A 22,171-nucleotide genomic window follows, 5' to 3' on the forward strand; every position below is an offset into this window, starting at 1 on the left:
TCTTTCAGGCCAGGAAGACACCTTTCTACCAGGAAATAAAATTACAAGACACTTTCTAAAGAAATTAAATATCAGCTGTTTATCAAACCGGTTCAGGAGTCAATATAATCATTGCATTTGTCTTTAAACACAAAGGAATCAAACTTTGTCCTAACACAAGAACTGAACATCTTGTCTAAAGACCAGAGAGGAGAAAGCATCCCCAACAACCCTCTCCCCATATTTCTCCACTCCACTAAATAAAAATGAAACGATAATCTGTTAAAATGATGAAAATAATCTTTGATGTTGGACTTTTTGCCTCTTGGATGTCCATTCATCTTCTGCTTAATGAACTGTTCAATAGGATTAGTTACCTTTGATGGTTGAACCAATCCAATTATCAGTAGCAGGAATTCATTAGCAGTTCCCAATAACATGTTTTTCAATTCTTTGTTTGTCTGAAATAATAAAGTGAAAGATTTAATTGAAGAGACAAGTCCAACTTCTTAGTATACACATGTATTTGCACACTACACAACTTTTTTTTTTTTTGCTTTAGGTTTTGACATAAGCAGTACACTGCATGTCACACACGACAGTAAATTTGATTAAGCTTGATTTATGCCTGTGAAGGTTCAATGGAACTTGGAAAGAAAAGCATCTGGACTTCCTTAAGTTAACTTAAAGAAGTCCAGATGCTTTTCTTTCCAAGTTCCATTGACTGAATGCTTGATTTATACTTTCTCCTCCCTATATTTTGCTCTTTCGGGAAGGAACTCCGAGAAATATGTATGCAACATGGTCAGTCAAAAAACCTCTGACTCTTACATGATGACCTCTTATATCCAATTGTGTCCAGCACACACATGTTAAGAGGTTTTAAATCAAAAACAACATTAAGACTCACTTAGTGGCAGAATCCTGGTTACATTTGTTACAACGTCATCTAACCTTGAAACCTGCTCTTGTTGTAAATGATCCTTTTATTAGGTTACACCAGGGGTCAGCAACCTTTAACACCCAAAGAGCACCCGAGCGGCACCCGCAATCAAGCCTTAACGTCTGTGCTCTCTCTGCTGTTGTTGGTGTGTGTCGGGCTGTGAGCTGCAAAGCTACAGCCGGCTGTGTGCGCACAGCAACCGTGTGTGTAAAGTGGTCAATAAAGAGATGCTGAAAAGTTCATGGAAACATCGTCGGGTCTGCCGTGATATGTTTACAACGGGACTTCTGCTCCTGAACCTCTGCGCACAGCGTCTGCAGGTCGGGGCTGTACGAAGTCACTTTATCTCTACAGGACTGTGAGCTGTCGTCTGTGAGGCGTGAGCGTGTTTGTTTGAACACAGTTCACGGTGGAGAACAGCTGCTGACATAATGTGGATCCGAAGATCCATAACTGGCCTACCTGGGGCTGAAAGTCTCCATAAATGCAGGTTGTTTAGGCGGGTATGTCAGCTTTCGTGAGTGTGACGCTTATTATGAGCGATGAAAAAATAATATTTTGTGATTTTGAAATATAAAAATAATCTTCCAATGTAGAACTACAAGTTAAAAAATAACTAAATACAAATAAAATACACTTCAGCTAAATACTTCTCATTTATTTTCCCAAACCACACGGAGCCGCACTATACGGACTAAAGAGCCGCATGCAGCTCTGGAGCCGCAGGTTGCCGACCCCTGGGTTACACACACAGAAAGGGTGAAACACAGATAGTGGAAAAAGTACTATTTACATAAGTTATTTCTTCCAAGCTACTAATGTACAGACACCTGAAAAAATATTAATCCTTTAATTTTTTATTAAAACATTTACAGTTAAATAATATTATAAACAAAATTTATTCCAATCCATTGAAAACATTTTAATGAATGACAGTTTGAGTTTAGATTCTAATCAAATGATTAAAATATGCTCACAACAAAAATCAACTGACTTTGTACTGTAAGATAAATATGTACAATATTAGAGAGATAATGTCCTGATTCGAGATATTGAGAACCAAAGCAAAATACCAGATTCCCAGAAGGATGCAATCAAACAGATGAGTTTATTGAACACACGCGTGGGGAGATGTACACTGCAACATCAGCTGTAGATCTCCGCCCAAAAATACACTTCAGATTGATTATAACGTCAGGATTAAAATGCCCCCTCTCGCATTCTAAGAACATAATTTGCATTTTGTACAGACAATGATGAATTTTTAGAGCTGATTGCAGACACAGAAGTTCCTCTTTCTGGCATCTTCTCTCCAAATATGGCGATGACTTTGGGCCCTGAAAGTCCCCCTGGACTCGACTTCCTCTTTAGCGCATCTTCTGTCACCTGTTACCAAGCAAACTCCTATGCAACAGGTTACAACAAGAAGCTGAATACATTCGGGCCTTTGCTAAGGCCTGTTCCTAGGCCTGTGTTTTGTAAGCGTGCATGCAGATTTAACCTGTAATACAAGTTTTAACATAATGCCAACAGCTTCAATAAATGCTTTGATGAAATGATGATTAATGCAATGGTAATAATGATAGTTATGAATAGTAGCAGCAAAATATTTCCCTCATCTAAAGGTCCCTGGTTCGATCCCAGGTTTCGGCACCAAAACTGTCCTGATTCGAGATATTGAGAACCAAAACAAAATAATAGTGGATCAACCAGATGATCCACTATGAGTAGCACTTAGTGACAGTGGGAAGGAAAAACTACATTTTAACAGGAGGACATCTCTAACAGAGCCAGGATCAGGGAGGAGAGTAGAGAAAAGCTTCAGTGGAAAATGACTAACAAATGTATTTTTCTCTCCATCTATCAGAGCCGCAAGAAGACCAGAGAGTTCCTTTTGGTCTTCCTCTCCTCTTAGAAGGAAGGACTTTTCTGAAACAGAGTCCGGCTATGGATCCATGGGAAGTGTTCAGTCTCTGGGAAGTGATCAGTCAATGGACTCTGTACTGTTCTGTGCTACAGAAACGTGAGTTATAACTGAGTTGTGAATGTGACATGCATGTGTTAAGTGTTAACTGCTCCCAAGTCTAAAATGTACAAAATAAATACACTATAAATATAGTTATAATTATAGAAGTTATAATATATAATATATAAACATACCCGTCCACTGTTTAATTACAAAATCAGGTGGAGGCTGGGACTTCACAGCATACTCCTAACCTATTATATGATTGTGTTGTACGTTGTTATATTAGTGTGTTTTTATTTATATTTATAAAAAACATCAAGTCACAAGCAAACAGAGAACACACAATGACACATGTTTATTCATCAAAAGTATTTATTATTAAAATCAACATAACATAATTTTTTCACCACTAAAAAAACCCACAAAAAAGCATGTTCATATCAGCCTGATATCAGACAGAAGCTGTCAACTCAGCTCTGGAGAGTGGGCAATCATAATGTTTGCTCTCAGTTTTGACAGCTTTATTAAAGATGAATATCAGCCTGTACATGCTGCAGATAGCTTTCCTTCAAATTCTTTAATTCTCACTCGCTTTTGTAACTTTGTACTTTTGTGTTACTCGCAGCAACAACTCCACCTCCCTGTTAGTCCATTTAAAAAACTCGCTGCTTTTCCTCAACATTTTGCCGCAACATTACAAAGAGCTGGTAAGTAAATAAAAGGCAAACAGAAAGAGGCAGGTCGAATCGTGTTATGTTTCACACATGCGCAGTACTGGAACATAAGTGTTTCAGTTGTTTCAGTGTGGACAAACAACTGCTTGGAAACGATTGAGAACGCTAGTGTGGACGCGGAGCATTTTTAGACAAAAACAGAGTTTTCAAATTCATCCAGATTTAGTGTAGACATATCCTTTGTCTTTAAGACATTCCTTCAGTTTAACTAATTGGTGTGTGTTACCTGGTTTCATAGATAGAGTTGGGTGTCCCCTCTTCTTGTTAGGGGGTGAAGATAAAAGTGTTCAGCTCTCATCGTCCTGGTAGGGAGTTGTGGTATCGCAAGAAATTAGTAGGTTATATAAATATATGAGTATGCATAATAGTTATTATTCATAGATGCCTACATCCTAAGTTCCTGTTATTCATCTGAAAGAAACAGAATGAGTGTGTTGCTACAATGGTAATGCCAGGAGAGGCAGTAGTGGTTCTGTGTTACATTAATGTTGTAAGGAAGTGGAAGAAGAGCGTGTCCTGTAGGAGGCAGTAGAAAATGGATACTGATGTTCTGTACATGCCCTGAAAGAAAGGTTCAGTAAACCAGTGCAACGATACTCTGGTGTAAGGCTCAGTTATTGTTTTTTTTATTTTTTGAAGATGCAACAGGAGTGAAACTGCTTTCTCAGCTCTTATTATCGCTGTGGGAAGAAACTTACAGAAAAGAACAGAACAAGTCTTGTAGTGAACAATAGTCTTTGTCAGCGGTCACCAACCTTTTTTGCGCCATGGACCGGTTTATGCCTGACAATATTTTCATGGACCGGCCTTTAAGGTGTCGCGGATAAATACAACAAAATAAAACTAGTACCGGTACCGAAAAAAAGAAGATTTATTCATAACACACGTGAAAAGACCCAGGAAAACCGAGTTAACAATAAAAAACAATAACAAAATAACGCTGAAAACCGATAAAAACCCTGAAAACCATACATTTCACACCCGAGCCTCAACTCTCGCGGCCCGGTACCAAACGACTCACGGACCGGTACTGGTCCAAGGCCCGGGGGTTGGGGACCGCTGGTCTAAGTCATCAAAAGGTCAGCATGTCAGTATTCTATCATATGCAAACTTATATCATTAAAAGCTTATACTGACTACTAAGTACAATTCTCCATTGACATTATGGCTGGTATATCTGGCACCGCCTTAGACTAGTTTTCTTCCTACTTATCAGACAGGACCTTTTCTGTTAGGACTGATAGGTTCTCCTCTAACACTGCTGCCCTAACCTGCGGAGTTCCACAGGGTTCAGTATTGGGTCCATTATTATCTCCTTTTATATGCTTCCTTTAGCTGGTTTCATTCAGTCTTTTAGTGACCTGTCTTATCATTTCTATGCCGATGACATTCAGCTGTATATGTGATTTAAGCCTCATCAGCTGAATAGGCTGTCCACCCTAGTCCAGGCTTTAACTCAAATCTATGATTGGCTTTCTAACAATTGTTTTAAACATGAACAAGACAGAGACCATGATCATCGCTCCTCCTGATCTATATTCTAAAATCAGTCAGGTTCTTGCCCCTTTCTGTTCTTCTGCTGAGCCAAATATTCGAAATCTTGAAGTAATATTTGACTCTTCTTTGGGCCTTGAATCACACGTAAAATCTCTGTCTCGTTCCTGTTTCTTTCATTTAAGGAACATTTCTAAACTGTGACATATGGTCTCCTTAGCTGAACTGGAAAAAATTGTCCATGCATTTGTGTCATCGCGTTTAGATTATTGGTTTTCCCTGCTGCAGCACGTCTTTTAACTGGAACAAAAAAGTTTGAGCACATTACCCCTATTTTAATTTCACTCCACTGGCTACCTGTACATTTTAGGATTGTTTTTAAAATTCTCTTATTTGCTTTTAAATCTCTTAATGGCCTGGCCCCCCCCTACCTCTCAGAGCTACTACAACCATATACACCTGCCCGTTCCCTTAGGTCCGCCAATCAGCAACTCCTTAAGGTACCGAAAACTAAGTATAAACTTAAAGGTGATCGTGCTTTTGCTGTAGCTGCTCCAAAGTTGTGGAATGATCTGCCCTTGCATGTTAGGCAGGCCTCTTCTCTCTCTGAATTTAAAAGTCTTCTTAAAACATATTTATTCGCTGAAGCCTTTGGCATTGATTAGAGGGGTTGACTCAATTTGTTTTAACATGTTTCAATTTATTGTATCTATTTATTTTATCGTATCTCATTTTAATTTTCTTTACGTATGCTATTAACATGTACAGCACTTTGTGAAACTCTGGTTTTATGTTAAAGTGCTTTAGAAATAAAGTTGGTATGGTATGGTATGGTATGGTTTACCAGCTTAGATAAATCATCTCTTTCTCGCCTCCAAGCTATGCAAAACGCAGCAGCCAGACTACTAACTCGCTCTAGCAAGCGAGCTCACATCACTCCTATTTTATGTTCTTTACCTTGGCTCCCAATAGATTTTAGAATTTGTTTTAAAATCATTGTTTTAACGTACAGAACACTAAATGGCACCAGACTATTTATCCAAGCTTCTCACAAAATACACTACTGCTCGCCGTCTCCGCTCACAGACTCGCGGTGTGTTCACACCGAACGTGATGGACGCGAACAAAACGCCCCAAACGCCCCTAATTTGACGCGTGCACATTCGCGTCTCAACGCATGTCCAAGAAAAATCCATCGCGCGGATTTTTTGACGCGCGTGAACCGGAAATGTGGGAGGAAGTTGTGCAGGAAGATGGCAGCTGTCGAGCTAGCGCTTGAAGAGAGTCTCCCTTCTCTATTTACTGTGGAGAGCAGAGCAGCAGCGTAAAAGACGTCCTCGCCGTACCTGGGTCCATCAGGTCCTACAGAGGCGTGAGCAGTTTGGTGAGTTTCACCATTTGCTCCAGGAGCTGCGCCTGGATGACGGCCGATTCCAGAGATATTACCGTCGGCCAGTTTGAGGACCTGCTTTCCCTCGTCGGTCCCAGCATCGCCCGCCTAGACACCAACTACAGGCGCTCAATCCCACCTGCAGAGCGCCTGTCCGTCTGCCTGAGGTTAGTAAAAGTATTTAATAAGGTAGTCCTTTATTGATACCTGTGCTAATATGCTAATCCATCCAGTTATACACTGCTAACATGGATGTGCTATGCTAACAGTGAATGCTGTCGGTGTTTACTGAAAGCAAACTGTGGTACAGAGACGACTCTTTATAATATTTCTAGTGATACTCAGAAGCTCTCATCAAGTCCCGATTTAATTCGATTTATGCTGTTATCAGTGTTTGCATGATAGCATGGCTGTGGTGTCACATCAATGTATGCGCTCGGTGTTTGCTGATATCAAACTGTAGCATTAGGACCACTGAGTTAACCTTTGTAGTGATACTCACTCCTTTTTATTTAGACCTGGTTTAATTCTGGGATAGTTGAATATTTGTATATAATCCCTGCAGCTGTCAGACTCTATAACAGGGGTCAACAGCCTTTATTAAAACAGAGTTAGAGAAAACTGAACAGTTTGGTTCATATTTAGTTACATGGTTCTATCTTGATAAGCTGTCTTATCACAGATTAATTTTTCAAAAATATGAATGATTTAAGCAAGGAAAGGGCTACATGTCAACATACAACTCTTTATTTCTATTAATGTCTCACTTCATTCCTACCTGATTGACATGTTTAGGAATTATGAGTGATTGGCTCACTGTAGTTGTGAAAGTTGCTACCAATCAAATTATGATATGTTAAAGTTAAAACAAAACACAACTGTTTTAGATATTATCTAATATACATTTTGTAATTATCCTTATAATTACAAAATGTTTTATGTAAGATTTAAGTTTTGTGATTTAATCCTTGTGTGGTGTTCATATTTTTGTTACTCAGCCAGTGTTCATGGGTCTGGTGGACCCGCTAGAGTTTTGGCTTTCCAAATTAACTCTATCAAACAATTTTATGTTAAATTACTCAACAGATGTTTACTTCATCCCAATTACAAGCCATATGAACAGCAAACATGGTTAATTTTTTCCCTTTACCTTTGTTAAATCAGATTTATGAATTAATGTGCTTCTCGTTTTTTTTTTGTTTTGTTTTTTATAAAATGTTATAAAAAAATAAATCAGTTGTAATCAAGTGGAGTGAGTGGAAAGACAACACATTTACACGTGAAGCAATATGTTTCACAACTAAATGGGATCAGCTGCGCATCAATGGTGACATTAGGCCCAGGGTTGTAAAACAGGGGGAGGTGGTGCACACACTTATCCCACACTGTCCTGATGGCAGCTAGCTTGTCTCACTGCCGTCGAGCTGGTCTGTCGTCTCGGTTATCAAATCGGATAATCCTGGAAGTTTTGTGGAAGTTTTCCAGAGACATTGATGCACGGAAAGGTTCTTGCCGGTTTCTGCATCCCACAAGATTCTGTGGATTCCCCTTTGGACCTGAAAACTCCTGCAAGGATAAGAACCCCAAAGTAGGCCTTTGGAGTTCTTAGATGAATTTGGTCCATCTCCTTCCACCTCTCTCCAAAAACACACCTTCCTTCTAGATTACTGCAATCCAGAATAATTTTCTGGATGGAATCTGGGATGAAAAGCTCAAATGAAGACTTGATGTCCTGCACATGAGTACCTGTCAGCCGTGTTGGCCCTGGCTTATCACAGTAACAGCTCTGCAGGGTGGCTCATTTCTTGGGCAAGAAGACCATTCAATTTCACCAGTTATTGACATCCATATTTCTTCACTTGCTGTCTGGTGGGCTTGTTCTGGTCCTGGAGCTGGCTGCAGATGGGGTACTCGTCTTTGTTTTGTTACTAAATGGTGCTCAACCTCATCCTCTTCTTCACTGTCAGACTCTGAATTTTCAGAAATGTGAAATATTCTGAAACCTCTTTGTCAACATCATCATCCGAAGCCGACCCCTCTCTCTTCCAAAATCAATCGGATGGCCCTTGCAGCAGATAATCTTTTGCCATCTTGATCAGTTGTGATAAAGAACCACACTGGCAAAGTCTTATTTATAGTATTATGCCCCTAATTTGCAGGTGGGACAGGGTATGAGAAAATAAAATTTGGATCCCTCAAGAAAGAGGGTAAAATGTGCGGGAATGTAAGAGCAGACGGTGTTGATAGTTGAATTTTCAACAATGTTGCAACTTTGTACAGGAGCAGGAGGGGAAGAAAACACTATCAGCAGCACCAGAAAGGAGGAAGACAGAGTGTGGGAACACAGGACCTACACTCTCAACACTTTTATTAGACCTGGGTCCAGTGGACCCGAACACCTTGTATGTAATGTAAATGCGTGGGGGAAGGTACAGTATGAGGTCATTGAAGATTAGTTTGGATTTATGTTCTTCACAGAAAATAAGCCAAAGCCAATGAATTTCAGGTTGAAAAAATAATTCATTGTTTAATTTTTCTTTTGAGAAAAACTGAAAACGGGTCTCACAGACCCGAACACCATACAAGGTTAAATCTGACATCACAAAAGTATTTTGGAATTTGAATAATGTATTTTGTAACTGCAGTACACATAATACTGATTTTGAACAATTTTGTCCAGGTTCCTTGTCACCGCGGACTGCTTCAGCACCAAGCGTTCAGTTACAGAGTCGGTGAGCCAGATCATCCCCCAGGTAGCGACGGCCATCTGGGACTGTCTAGTGGACGACTTCATGGCTGTGCCTTCACCTGGAGACTGGCGGTCCATCACAGAGGGATTCCAGGAGCGCTGGAACTTTCCTCTGTGCTGTGGAGCTCTGGATGGGAAGCACGTCCAGACAAAGGCACCCCATATATCATATAGGAGACACACACATTGATATACACTAAATATTTATTTAATTTCTTTTTTGTGGTGCCCAAATTTATGCACCTGCTTGATTTTGTTTAAACAATTATTGCACACTTTCTGTAAATCCAGTAAACTTCTTTTCACTTCTCAAATATCACTGTGTGTGTCTCTTGTATGATATTTAACTGACATTTTTTATTGTAACAACCAACAATTTATACAGGAAAATAATGTCTATTAACAAGGTTGCCCAAACTTTTGCATCCCACTGTATCAGTATATTTTGTCATTAGTATAATATGAAATAAATTCTACATGTGTCAAGTCGTGTGCCAACATTTGCTGTGTAGTAGAACTGAGACATTAGTCATTATAAAAATTTATTTGAAATAATATTAAAATTCTCAAACAGAAAAACATTAAACATAAATATATAAAATATAAGAATTTACAGAGAGACAGGAATAAAAAGGACCAGCTGCTCTCCAGAGCAGGAACAAGGCTGAGGAGGAAATGCTCCATTGGAGACTGGTGTGGACTCTTCAGGGACTCCAGGATGGCCAGCTCCACCGCCGATGGACCGTCCTGGGACCCGTCCCTCATCTGCCTCAGAGCCGTCCTCCCCTGTGGGCCTGTAAAACAGCACAAAACACAAAGAAATGAGAAGGCTGCTACTAGATTTTAATTTCAACATTGAAAAAAAAAAAAAACCAAAAACAGGATATAATCAGATTGGTTGTAGATATTTAGTAAAGGTGATCACAAGGGAATCCCACCGACTAAAAAGGTATCAGTGCTTGCTGTACATATCTGTGGGTGCAGCAGCAGGAGCTCAGGGACTGGGCAGCCAGGAGAAGCAACAGGGGATGCTCTGCTGCAGAATCAGTTGGTTCTATCAATACAGTATTAAATGTTAACAGGTTGGATATAATAATCGTAGAGTAGACAGTGGTCCCTCATTTATTGCAGCAGGGGTTCTCAGAATAACTAGCCCCTGGTCACGCACTTTATACATTGTTTTCCACACACACACATGAACATTGGTCACAGTTCTCACAACTGATTCTCAAAGTGCAAACCTTTGTAGATTGCAAAACGTAAAAGTATTATTATGCCGCGGTTTGTCTTCATCTGCCCGCCACTTTCGTGCGCCTTTTTCCCTCGCGGTGCAGGTGTTTATTTCCGAATGAGGCTCATAGTTATGGGTGTTTTTGTGCTGTTTTTTCTATTGGACGTGATGGTTATCAAAACCAAACATGATAAATTTGGCAAGCGCAGGAGACACGACACGAAGGAGATTTGTCAATCAGGCTGCAGAATGCAATGCTGTACTGTGCAATAAAAAATCAGCGAAAAAGCAAAGTGGTGACGGATGAGCGGGACCACTGTGTGCTGTTTATTAATAAAAAAAAAAAATTCCTATATGACAACATGCATAAAAGCAGAACGGTATTTGTACGTCAGTGGGAAAATAGCGGTGGCTTGCTAGCTTTTGTGCGGCTTCCCCGGGTCAGTAAAGACTTTCAAAAGAGATATGAATGAACTTACCAGGTTGCCCGATCTCTTCACATATCTTCCTCCAAGCTCGGTCCTTTTTATTCCTGTCTCGGTACAGAAAACAGCTGGTGTCGTACAGCTCCGGGTTGTTTGCTACCGCATTGATTAGCCTTCCCTCAATCGAAGTATGAAGGGCTTTGGCTGGATCTGCCCCTTTGACCTAGGTCACAGCCACGTCACCAGGCTCCTGATTGGTTGTCGCGGCGCGATTTGACGCTGGAGTTCAGATTTTTCCAACTCAAGCGGTAGACGCAAAACGCGCGAATGCACAAAATGCAACACAAAAACTCACGCGCGTATGCACAAAATGCAATACAAAAACTCACGCGCGTATGCACAAAATGCAACACAAAAACTCACGCGCGTGGTTTTATTTGCGAGTCAAACGCGCCAGATGCGCTACACTGACGCGTGTTTCAGGCGTTTTCGCGTTTTCGCGACGCAAATCTGCTTCCGAATTTTCGCGGGACCCGCAATCGCGTGTCATCGCGCCTTTCCATTGACTTTACATGTAAACCTGACGCTCTATTCGCGTCCATCGCGTTCGGTGTGAACACACCGTCAGAGTTTGTTGGTTGTTCCCAGAACACGTCTGAAGATGAAAGGGGGCGGAGCCTTTCAGTCTGTGGCACCAAGGCTGTGGAACAGTCTACCTCTACAACTATGTTTGGTTGAATCTGTGGAATCCTTTAAAAAACAGTTAAAAACTTTACTGTTTAAACAAGCTTTCTATTGACCAATGCTTTTTACATTTTTATATTTTTAATTTACATTTAAACTATATTGTGTATAGTGTCCATTTTGCTATTTATCGTACTGTTTATTTTAATCTCTGTGTGCAGCGCTTTGTGACTACCTGTCTATGAAAAGCGCCTAATAAATAAACTTTACTTACTTACTTAAGCAGGAAATGACTGACTTTGTTACTAAGATGCCCACTGTCATATTCCAGAATCAGGTTCTAAAATTCGCAAATGGATCTGAGACTCTTTCTTTCTTTCTTTCTTTCTTTCTTTCTTTCTTTCTTTCTTTCTTTCTTCGTCCCGTCCCGTCCCGTCCCGTTTGGATCTATAGCCATCAGAATTGTTGTCTTAAGGCCAAGAAAGATGCCAAGCGGATTTATTTTATCAAGTGGATCATCGTGGCCTTGCCATATTGGTCCATTTGATTGACCTTTATTATAATTATGAGTTTATTTTATTTTCAGTTGTTACAAACGGGACAGACATGACTGTGGGATAGGACTCTTTATAATGAGTCAGAAAATATGTTTTTAGTAGGTCTACAGTTTGCTTTAACACATTCTAAACCAGCATGTGAAGATACAAAGACTAAGTGCTGCTCTTCAGTATACATCCTGAAACTAGCCAATGGAAAAAGGGTGTTTAGGAAGGGTGGACTTAAAGGGAAGAAGCTAAAGCTTGTTTCGGTCAGGGGTCTTTCCATCTGATCTATTTTTTCTTTATTTTTTAACAACCTTTTCTCCACCACTATTTCCAATTGAATATTAAAAAGTATATATTATGTTCCAAAGTTCACTACAATGGCAATTTGCCAGCTCCTCATTTGTTTCCATTTAGCTACTCTTATAACTATGTTTTTACTAAGCCAACTACAAGTGGGTTTTTCTCCAGACATAAATGTATTTTTTTAGCTAACCATGAATTGTATTCTCCACTAAGACTTTTTATAATGTTACTTTTACAGACTGAATCTCTGTAACCTGTCAGAGGAACGCAATGAAGCTCTGTCCTCAGCTCTCAGCTCCCAGTTCTCCTGTCTGAGAGAGCTGGACCTGAGTAACTCTGACCTGCAGGATTCAGGAACAAAGTTTCTTTCTGATGGACTGAAGAGTCCACACTGTAAACTGAATATTCTCAGGTCAGATCAAACTATATGTACATATGTATGTATGTATGCATGTATACCAACTCACAGAATGAAGAAAAAAACAGGATTAAATATTACTAAATGTAATAACGACTCATTATACTTAAAGAAATGTGTTGGTTTTATTATTTATCTGTTATTTTTCAGACTGAGTCACTGTGAGCTCTGGGCCAGAGTGCCATGTGAGTGGTTACAGCTAGTGAGCTGCTCTCTTTCTTTCTGGCTTACGTTTTACTTTATTGACCAACGCCTGAGTTTTGTTTGTTTTCTTAAATGGTGATAGCGGCTTGTCCGTCTCTTTTAGTTGAGCTACTTGAATAAAACTCTTTAATTTAACCCCTTTGCCTTCTTGTCTCCTTTTTCTGACCCGGACACTTTTTGTTACTCCCCCCTCACCGCCTAGACCCCTCAGGGGAACGTAACAAATGAGACGAGATTAAATCTGACATCACCAAGTTAAACTGTCAGAAACTCTTCTGAAAATCTGCCTCCTCCCCCCCTGTGCTGAGCTTCAGGTGGAGTCCTGCCTCCTTCCAGGACGGCTGTAAGTTTGCTTTGTTTCCTCCTATAACAGTTTGTCTTTAGGAACTTTAGGGGCTTTTTTTCTCCTCATGAACATGATGTGAGACAGAGGACAGAGCTGCTTGTGTTCTGCTTTTTTGGGTTTCCCTCAATAAGCTGCTCCCTTTATGTTCTCAGTTCTTCTGTATCTAATGTCAGCATGTGAGTCATCTTCAAACACAAGCTGAACATGTTTTCATGGTAGCATCGGTAGGATTCATGGAAAAAGCACTGATTCAGGTCACTAACCAGGTTCAGGGGAATGACTGGAGTATTTCCCAAACAGAGACATCCTGCGGGGATCTTTGTTCTCTTGTAGACTCTGATATTGTTTCCAATGTTTCCAATAACAAAAGAGAAAATCTGTTTGATTCATTTTTCTTTCTTTCTTTTATAGATATAGAGATATACCTCTAGGTTAGATTTATTTCTCTGAACCTCCACAGCTGCAGGTGGAGGAGATGGTGTCTCCATCAGCAGATTCAGTGGAAAGGCCGGACTTAAAGGAGGCTTCAAAAGGCTTCCAGACAGGATGAACTGGGCTAAGTGACAGAGAGGATAGAAAGGATTGTTTTGAACTTTGAATCATATAAAATCATTCCTGTAGTGTATAAATGTATGTATAAAAACATTGTAACATTTGAATGTCACAGCATATCTGAGTGAAGAATAAGTCAGTGTCATTAGCTTGTATAAAACAGCCTCAATTCACCAAAGACATCCTGCTTAACTATAGCTGAGAGCCAATAAGCAGATCTTTAGAGCCCAGATCGAAAAATGTCTAAGAACAGTTGGTTCATGGACCCTTGGTCTGAGGAACAGAATATAACAACACACTACTTAATCTAGTGAGTAACTAAGTAATGTACTGCATTACTTTTAAGAAAAGCAAGAAGAAGAACCCGAACAGAGCAAATCAGCATGTGAACTTTACCCTGACTCAGTCTGAGCAGTCAGACGGCTTTTTTTTTTTTTTGGAGTAACACATAAAGGTGTGACACACACACTTAAATCCAATCTGAAGTGAGACTCAAAGTTCAGTTTGTACATAAACAGTAAAAGAAACTGCATTTACAGTATTTCACAGAACTGAGTACACTGATTTTCCTGCCTCCATCAGTCTGTGGAGGAGGTGGAGCTGCTGCTCTCACTGACACACTGACTGCAGAATGAGCTCAGCTGCTGTTCCACAGTAACTGCTGCGAGGTGGACACATCTGTTTGACCATAACCAGTTACTGTGTCAACAGCTGTTGGAGGTCAGGGGTCTTTATAATTACAGGTGGATATCCACCTGCACTGCACCATATGTATGCATATCTATGAAGCGCCTTGAGGCGACTTTTGTTGTGATTTGGCGCTATATAAATAAAATTGAATTGAATGTAGTGTAGAACTGAATTAAACATGCTGACATTATCTGTTTAAAATCCTTCATTACAAATATTGGATCTGCTTCAACAGGAAGTAATTATGACAACAATACAAAGGTTGTTGGGTTTGATATTTAGACTGACTTAATTAGATTATGGTAAATGGCCTGTATTTGTACAGCGCTTTACTCTACATTCAGTCATCCACCCATTCACACACACATTCACACACTGGTGATGGCAGCTACATTGTAGCCACAGCCACCCTGGGGCGCACTGACAGAGGAAACATTCCACAACGTCCACATCAACACAAGTACAGAAACAAACTGTCACTTCTAATTTTTCTTATTAATAGTGAATCAGTGTGTGTCAGTGAATGCATCGTGTGTGCTTCAGGCTCCATCTAGTGGACTGATAGCAGAGCAGCTGATGGCAGCTTCCTCTGCCTCACACTGCTGTCTGACTGCATCCAGCTGACACTGAGATGAAGCAGGAAAGAAGCAGCTGATGGTAAATGGCCTGCATTTGTATAGCGCTTTTCTAGTCCATAGGACCCCAAAGCGCTTTACACTACATTCAGTCATCCACACATTCACACACACATTCACACACTGGCGATAGCAAGCTACATTGTAGCCACACCTGCCCTGGGGCGCACTGACAGAGGCGAGGCTGCCGGACACTGGCGCCACCGGGCCCTCTGACCACCACCAGTAGGCAAACACGGGGTTAGTATTTTGCCCAAGGATATTTGGCATGCAGTCAGGATGCAGCCTGGGATCGAACCACCGACCTTCTGATTAGTGGCTGACCTGCTCTGCCACCTGAGCTACAGCCACCCTAAAAATATATTTGGACAGCACACATGATGAAAGGAGGATTTCAGTTGATGCACATGAATGATTTGTGTTTCCTCTACAGGTAGAAAGTGTGTGTGAGCTGATGTGAATCATGTGACCTGGTTTCTAGGTCACATGACAGGTCAGAGGTCAGCGACTGTAACTCAGTGACTCCTGTTAATGTGAACTCACTGAGTGTTTGTGGTTTACCTCTCAGACTGACTGAAGATTATGATGGAGGAAGAGGAGGTCAGAGGTCACAGTCTGCAGGGTCCAGCTGTCCGTCTGTGAGGAGTGACTGGTCCAAAGATCATAATCCAGACTTCAGTGGTGAACCTGGAGCAACGAGGTCAGAGAGCTGTGATGACTCCTTTACATGTTTGTGTTTCCTGGATAAATATGACCTGAAACATCCTCAGATTGTTACAAAGATTCATTAAAAAGAAAACAATGAAAGAGAAAAGATCCAAATGTTCGACTTGGTCATTTGCTGTTTGAGGACAGTGATGCTCATATCTGTGGGGAAAGTGTGACCTGAGTGGGTTCATGTTTGTCTTTAAAGAACAGAGCTGCTCTGATTCTCTTTGTGTCTGATCTGTTAAACAGTCTGAGAGGTCACACAGAGACCCAGCAGCTAAAGCCTGGATCATACTGGCTGCTGTTACTCCATCAGGACAACACTGAACCACAGTGGTGTGGATGTAGTGGATAAATCCCACCATACTGATGCTCAGAGTTAACCACAGGGAACAAAACCAGATGTTACCTTCAGATTGTGACCTTTGGAGTGGACGATGCAGATTTCAATAGAGAATAAATGTTGTTGTTTTTCAGCTGTGAAGAAAGAATCTAATTTTCTGAACTTAAGAATTTATGATGCTGGAAACAACATGGAGACTATAACACAACATTTCCACTGTGTTCATAGAATGAATGTAAAACTGTCAGACATTCATTAAATATGCAAAATGTCTACAGAAGCATCAGAGGGTCAGACGTGAAGCACTCAGTGATTTTGATCAAATGACTCATCAGTTATTGATCTGTACTACACTGATCTACCACGTTAGTAAAGCTGGTGTTCTGGTGGTGGAGGGAGACTCGGATCATGTTCTGGTTTTGGAGCAGTGATCTGCTGATGGTTCAGTTTGATGAGCTTCTTCAAAATCATCCCTGACATCACCACTGAAAGGACGTCCATGAAAACAGACTGAAAATTACTGATATGTTCACAATCTGAGAGTTTAAAACTTGACAGACTTGATTCAGATGAAGTTATTTGAGCAGAAACTCCTGGATCTTTATCCTGTGTTGATCTAATCCTTCATGGTTCCTCCACAGAGTGGAGCAGCAGAGCTCAGAGGTTCCCAGTGGTCAGTCTGCCCAGCAGCATCAAACACAGCTGGACTCCATATTTATGGTCTGTACATGTACAACAACTACTTTATTATTAATAATAATGCATTTATTTATAGGTCCCTTTCAGAACACCAAGGACTCTGTGGACTAAACGACCAAAAGAAAACAAACTTTGAAATCAGACGGTGCAAATGTGATCACAGGGAAACGTTTTAAACATCGAGGCTTTAAACAGAAACCAAAGTGAAACAGTTTGTAGTCGAGATCAGTGGGGATGAAGCTGAATAACTGTTTCTTCAATAACTTTGAGCTCTTAAAAAAAGAAAAACTAGCTGAAAGTCTGGCTGCTCTTATGAAAAGTACAGAGAAATTATGGGTCGCTCAACACTTGTGCACAATATAAGAGTTTAAATAAATCTGAAGAATAACTCAAAATCCTACAATCATACTGATAAAGTCATCTACAGCTAACTATCCAAGTGGATTTGTTTAAGACAGCTCCATCTGCTGGTGGCCCTCTGCAGGTGCATGAAAGGGGCGTGTTTATAGTGAAAGTAGTAGAGAAAGTAAACCCCACGGGAAGGAGGAGGACTCTCAGCAGCTTCCAGCTCATATTCAGGCATTTGACTTCTCACTGAAAGCAGCAAGTTTGAGTGTCTGTACCTTAGTTAGAAGAGATAACATGTCAGTAGTAATTAGAGTTGATTGAGCAATGCTGTCCTTATAATGTAGTTTATGATTTTTATACATCTTTTTATGGACAAGTCCAGTTTTTCTGTAGAGCCTCTCAACTTGGTGACAGCAGTCAAAGTTCACGTGTAAACCAGAGCAGCAAATCAGGTCCAAATGTGTTGTTCACAGTGAGTGGGATCATCATTGGCTGCTATGTTAACCTCCTGCAGCAGGATGTGTTTGGTCAGAGAATGGATAGATCACTAAGTCATTGTTGAGTTTAGGGAGACAGTAGACAGTTGGAGGTTCAGCCAGTTGACACACAGTAGATAAAATAACTGAAGGCAGGAGCAGACACCTGTATGACTTTCCACCTCTCACATAGATTATTGTCCCTGGGCAGTGCCACAGGGCTGGTAGATGTAAACAAACCTGGAGGAGAGGATTGATTCATCTGAGAAAAGTCACAGAGTTGTGTCTTGATGCTCAATCATCCAGGTACGTAAATCCCAAAAAGCTTGATTCTGTTCATCTGGATGTTTTCAGTGGGAGAAACGTTTCATCATCATCAGGTGACTTCTTCAGTCTCAGCTGACTGCAGGTTTCAATCTCATAAACAGGACATTTGTATGACTGAAACCAGCCCACTGAAGGAACAATGGGCTGGGAGGTCAGTTCATTGATCATTGGTACGCATATTGTCAGGACCATTGATCAATGGTTGTTGATCAATGGTCATGAGTCCAGTTCACAGAGAGCTGGGGAATGGCTGCAATCACAGCATGTAAGATGGTGACAGTTGTACCCTTGGGCCCCTCCTCCATTCAGAGATGGTCTTTCCTTTTCACATAAATGGCCTCCTTGACTCCGCCCTCAAACCAGCGTTCACATTTACTCAGGACCTTCTTGATGTGAAGTTCTTCTGCTTCGCTGGCTGCTGTGTCTGTGGGGATGGTGTTTGTTCTGTGTTGTAGTGTCCTGATGACGCCCAGTTTGTGCCCCAGTGGATGATGAGAGTCAAACCTTAAATACTGATCTGTATGTGTAAACAGAGTGAACCTTTAAGACCAGTTGTCTGTACGATCAACTCAGTCACCTGAAACATCTCCAAGTTTCTGGCTTTGATCATCAACCTGTTGGTAGTTCAGCTCTGAACACCAGTGAAATGTTTCTCCCACTGAAATCGCTGCATTCATATGAACAGCATCAACGTTTTGGGATCATGGAGTTGTGGACAAAGTCTCAGTTAATCAGATAAAGTCAAACCTATAATTGGTAAAGAGTTCGTGGATGATATGCCCCTTGATCGTAAAGAAGTGGATGTTGTGTGGACTAAAGTTCAGAGTGGTGGGTCATTCATAAATATTCTGTTCCAGCTGCTGGAGGACAACATCATCACTTTTGTGAAGAACGAGCTGAAGAAGATCCAGAAGGCTCTGAATCCAAATAAGCCCCAGTGCTTGGAGTTTCAGAGGGAGGATGATGAGCAGAGGAGAAACAGCAGAGAGGCATTTGTGAAGATCACAGTGGACTTCCTGAGGAGAATGAAGCAGGAGGAGCTGGCTGACCGTCTGCAGAGACGTAAGAGGATTTATCTAAAGATTTAAGCTGCTGGATAAATGAGACACTTGTGACACCAGTGTGTTCAGTCATTTCTCAGTGGGTCAGAAATTGTCATCAGCATTTTGTAAAATGTGATTGTTAAAGTTGTATTTTTATTATTATTATTCAGAACTTCCAGCTGCTGTTTGTCATCGTAACCTTAAATCCACCCTGAAGAAGAAGTTCCAGTGTGTGTTTGAGGGCATCGCTAAAGCAGGAAACCCAACCCTCCTGAATCAGATCTACACAGAGCTCTACATCACAGAGGGAGGGACTGCAGAGGTCAATGATGAACATGAGGTCAGACAGATTGAAACAGCATCCAGGAAACCACACAGACCAGAAACAACCATCAGACAAGAAGACATCTTTAAAGCCTCACCTGGAAGAGATGAACCAATCAGAACAGTGCTGACAAAGGGAGTGGCTGGCATTGGGAAAACAGTCTTAACACAGAAATACAGCCTGGACTGGGCTGAAGACAAAGCCAACCAGGACATCCAGTTCATATTTCCATTCACTTTCAGAGAGCTGAATGTGCTGAAAGAGGAAAAGTTCAGCTTGGTGGGACTTGTTCATCACTTCTTTACTGAAACCAAAGAAGCAGGAATCTGCAGCTTTGAAGACTTCCAGGTTGTGTTCATCTTTGATGGTCTGGATGAGTGTCGACTTCCTCTGGACTTCCACAAAACTACAATCCTAACTGACCCTAGAAAGTCCACCTCAGTGGATGTGCTGCTGATAAACCTCATCAGGGGGAAACTGCTTCCCTCTGCTCGCCTCTGGATAACCACACGACCTGCAGCAGCCAATCAGATCCCTCCTGACTGTGTTGGCATGGTGACAGAGGTCAGAGGGTTCACTGACCCACAGAAGGAGGAGTACTTCAGGAAGAGATTCAGAGATGAGGAGCAGGCCAGCAGGATCATCTCCCACATCAAGACATCACGAAGCCTCCACATCATGTGTCACATCCCAGTCTTCTGCTGGATCACTGCTACAGTTCTGGAGGATGTGCTGGAAACCAGAGAGGGAGGACAGCTGCCCAAGACCCTGACTGAGATGTACATCCACTTCCTGGTGGTTCAGGCCAAAGTGAAGAAGGTCAAGTATGATGGAGGAGCTGAGACAGATCCACACTGGAGTCCAGAGAGCAGGAAGATGATGGAGTCTCTGGGAAAACTGGCTTTTGATCAGCTGCAGAAAGGAAACCTGATCTTCTATGAATCAGACCTGACAGAGTGTGGCATCGATATCAGAGCAGCCTCAGTGTACTCAGGAGTGTTCACACAGATCTTTAAAGAGGAGAGAGGACTGTACCAGGACAAGGTGTTCTGCTTCATCCATCTGAGTGTTCAGGAGTTTCTGGCTGCTCTTCATGTCCATCTGACCTTCATCAACTCTGGACTCAATCTGCTGGAACAACAACAAACAACATCCAAGAAATCTAAATTATTTAACAAACTAAAACTTCAATCTCTCCACCAGAGTGCTGTGAACAAGGCCTTGCAGAGTCCAAATGGACACCTGGACTTGTTCCTCCGCTTCCTCCTGGGTCTTTCCCTGCAGACCAATCAGACTCTCCTACGAGCCCTGATGACACAGACAGGAAGTAGCTCACAGACCAATCAGGAAACAGTCCAGTACATCAAGGAGAAGCTCAGTAAGAATCTGTCTGCAGAGAAAAGCATCAATCTGATCCACTGTCTGAATGAACTGAATGATCGTTCTCTAGTGGAGGAGATCCAACAATACAGGACTTCAGGAAGTCTCTCCACAGGTAAACTGTCTCCTGCTCAGTGCTCAGCTCTGACCTTCATCTTACTGTCATCAGAAGAAGATCTGGATGAGTTTGACTTCAAGAAATACTCTGCTTCAGAGGAGGCTCTTCTGAGAATGCTGCCAGTGGTCAAAGCCTCCAACAAAGCTCTGTGAGTAAACATGTTGTCATCGCTTCATTGTTAAAATCATGGGAAATAAATCAGAAATGCTGAGTTCAAAGAGCACTGTAACATTTTTTTAAAATAGTAAATTAAATGATCATCAGTCACTCGGTAAATATATGGTAGTTTTAATGTTTCACTCCAGCATTTCTAAAACACACTTTGTTCTGTAACTCTTATCAAAGGACAATCCAGACCCAGCCTATAAGAACATGAGCTCTGATGCTTCAGCCCCTCTGACAGGTTTATTATCCTCAGCTTGTTCATTTGTCTCCAACTCCAGGAGTTTGGTTGTTTTATTCTAAAGCACAAACTTCACCTGCCAGACTTCACCTACATCTTTTTCTGATGTTCATAATTTAAGTTCAAGTTTGTATCTCACTTTCAGTGCACACCCTCCCTTTTTAAATATAAATATCTGCTGTGCTGTCATGTTTTCATCCTGTATGGAGGGAGAAACTCGGTCTTCATTACTGAAATTGCCTCTAAGGTCGTGTTTCTTGTCAGTAACCATATGTAACTGTAAGGCTTCCATAACCAGTGTTATCACAGAATTACAGTGGGTTCACTCTGGGTCCTCTACAGTTTCTTCCCACTGTCCACAGACATGCAGTTAGGTTACCTGGTGATCTAAACTTCATGCAGGTGTGAGTGAGAGTGGTTGTCTGTCCCTCTGTGGGCTTAGTGGAAGAGACTGGATGGATCTCTGCTTTGTCTTTGATATATGCTGACAGCAAACATTCTCCATGAAGTCTGCATTTCAGCTCATTTCCTTTATACACACCTTTAACAGGAAGAGTTTTATACAGCTAGTGTTTAAAATCAAGTGTTCTTCACAATACACAGGTAATGAGCATAATGATTATTGAATTAGTAAAATTTTCTAAAATAATTGTTTTAGTTAATATTGTATGACAGTGTACACAGAATTATTAGCTCAGTAGGCAGAGTGG

The 22,171-nt window shown here is 41.2% G+C and overlaps 2 protein-coding genes across 2 annotated transcripts in view; both read left to right on the forward strand.

The window, feature by feature from the left end:
• The window catches only part of LOC146577133 (uncharacterized), a 126,438-nt gene that overhangs the window by 5,991 nt on the left and 98,276 nt on the right, over window positions 1-22,171 (forward strand). The window contains exons 5-9 of the mRNA XM_085268097.1: window positions 2,790-2,945; window positions 15,860-15,991; window positions 16,984-17,062; window positions 19,050-19,254; window positions 19,406-21,206. Of these exons, the coding sequence (XP_085124223.1) occupies window positions 2,790-2,945; window positions 15,860-15,991; window positions 16,984-17,062; window positions 19,050-19,254; window positions 19,406-21,206 (2,373 nt within the window). The remainder of the gene's footprint in view (window positions 1-2,789; window positions 2,946-15,859; window positions 15,992-16,983; window positions 17,063-19,049; window positions 19,255-19,405; window positions 21,207-22,171) is intronic.
• LOC146577134 (uncharacterized) lies at window positions 5,165-12,806 on the forward strand. The gene is made up of 2 exons (XM_085268204.1): window positions 5,165-6,676; window positions 9,190-12,806. Exons 1-2 carry the CDS (start codon window positions 6,540-6,542, stop codon window positions 9,446-9,448), a joined length of 396 nt encoding a protein of 131 aa, XP_085124330.1. The 5' UTR covers window positions 5,165-6,539; the 3' UTR covers window positions 9,449-12,806.

The sequence above is a fragment of the Mchenga conophoros genome, linkage group LG3, assembly GCF_057382185.1.
Source record: "Mchenga conophoros isolate Kocher_MC1m ecotype Shallow Benthic linkage group LG3, M_conophoros_male_GT1.1, whole genome shotgun sequence".
Lineage (NCBI taxonomy): Eukaryota > Metazoa > Chordata > Actinopteri > Cichliformes > Cichlidae > Mchenga > Mchenga conophoros.

Bases quoted from the DNA above. Each gene is read 5' to 3' on its own strand.
- LOC146577134 (XM_085268204.1), top strand. From the start codon at position 6,540: ATGACGGCCGATTCCAGAGATATTACCGTCGGCCAGTTTGAGGACCTG. The intron at 6,677-9,189 runs GTTAGTAAAAGT...AATTTTGTCCAG, and splicing joins CGCCTGTCCGTCTGCCTGAG to GTTCCTTGTCACCGCGGACT.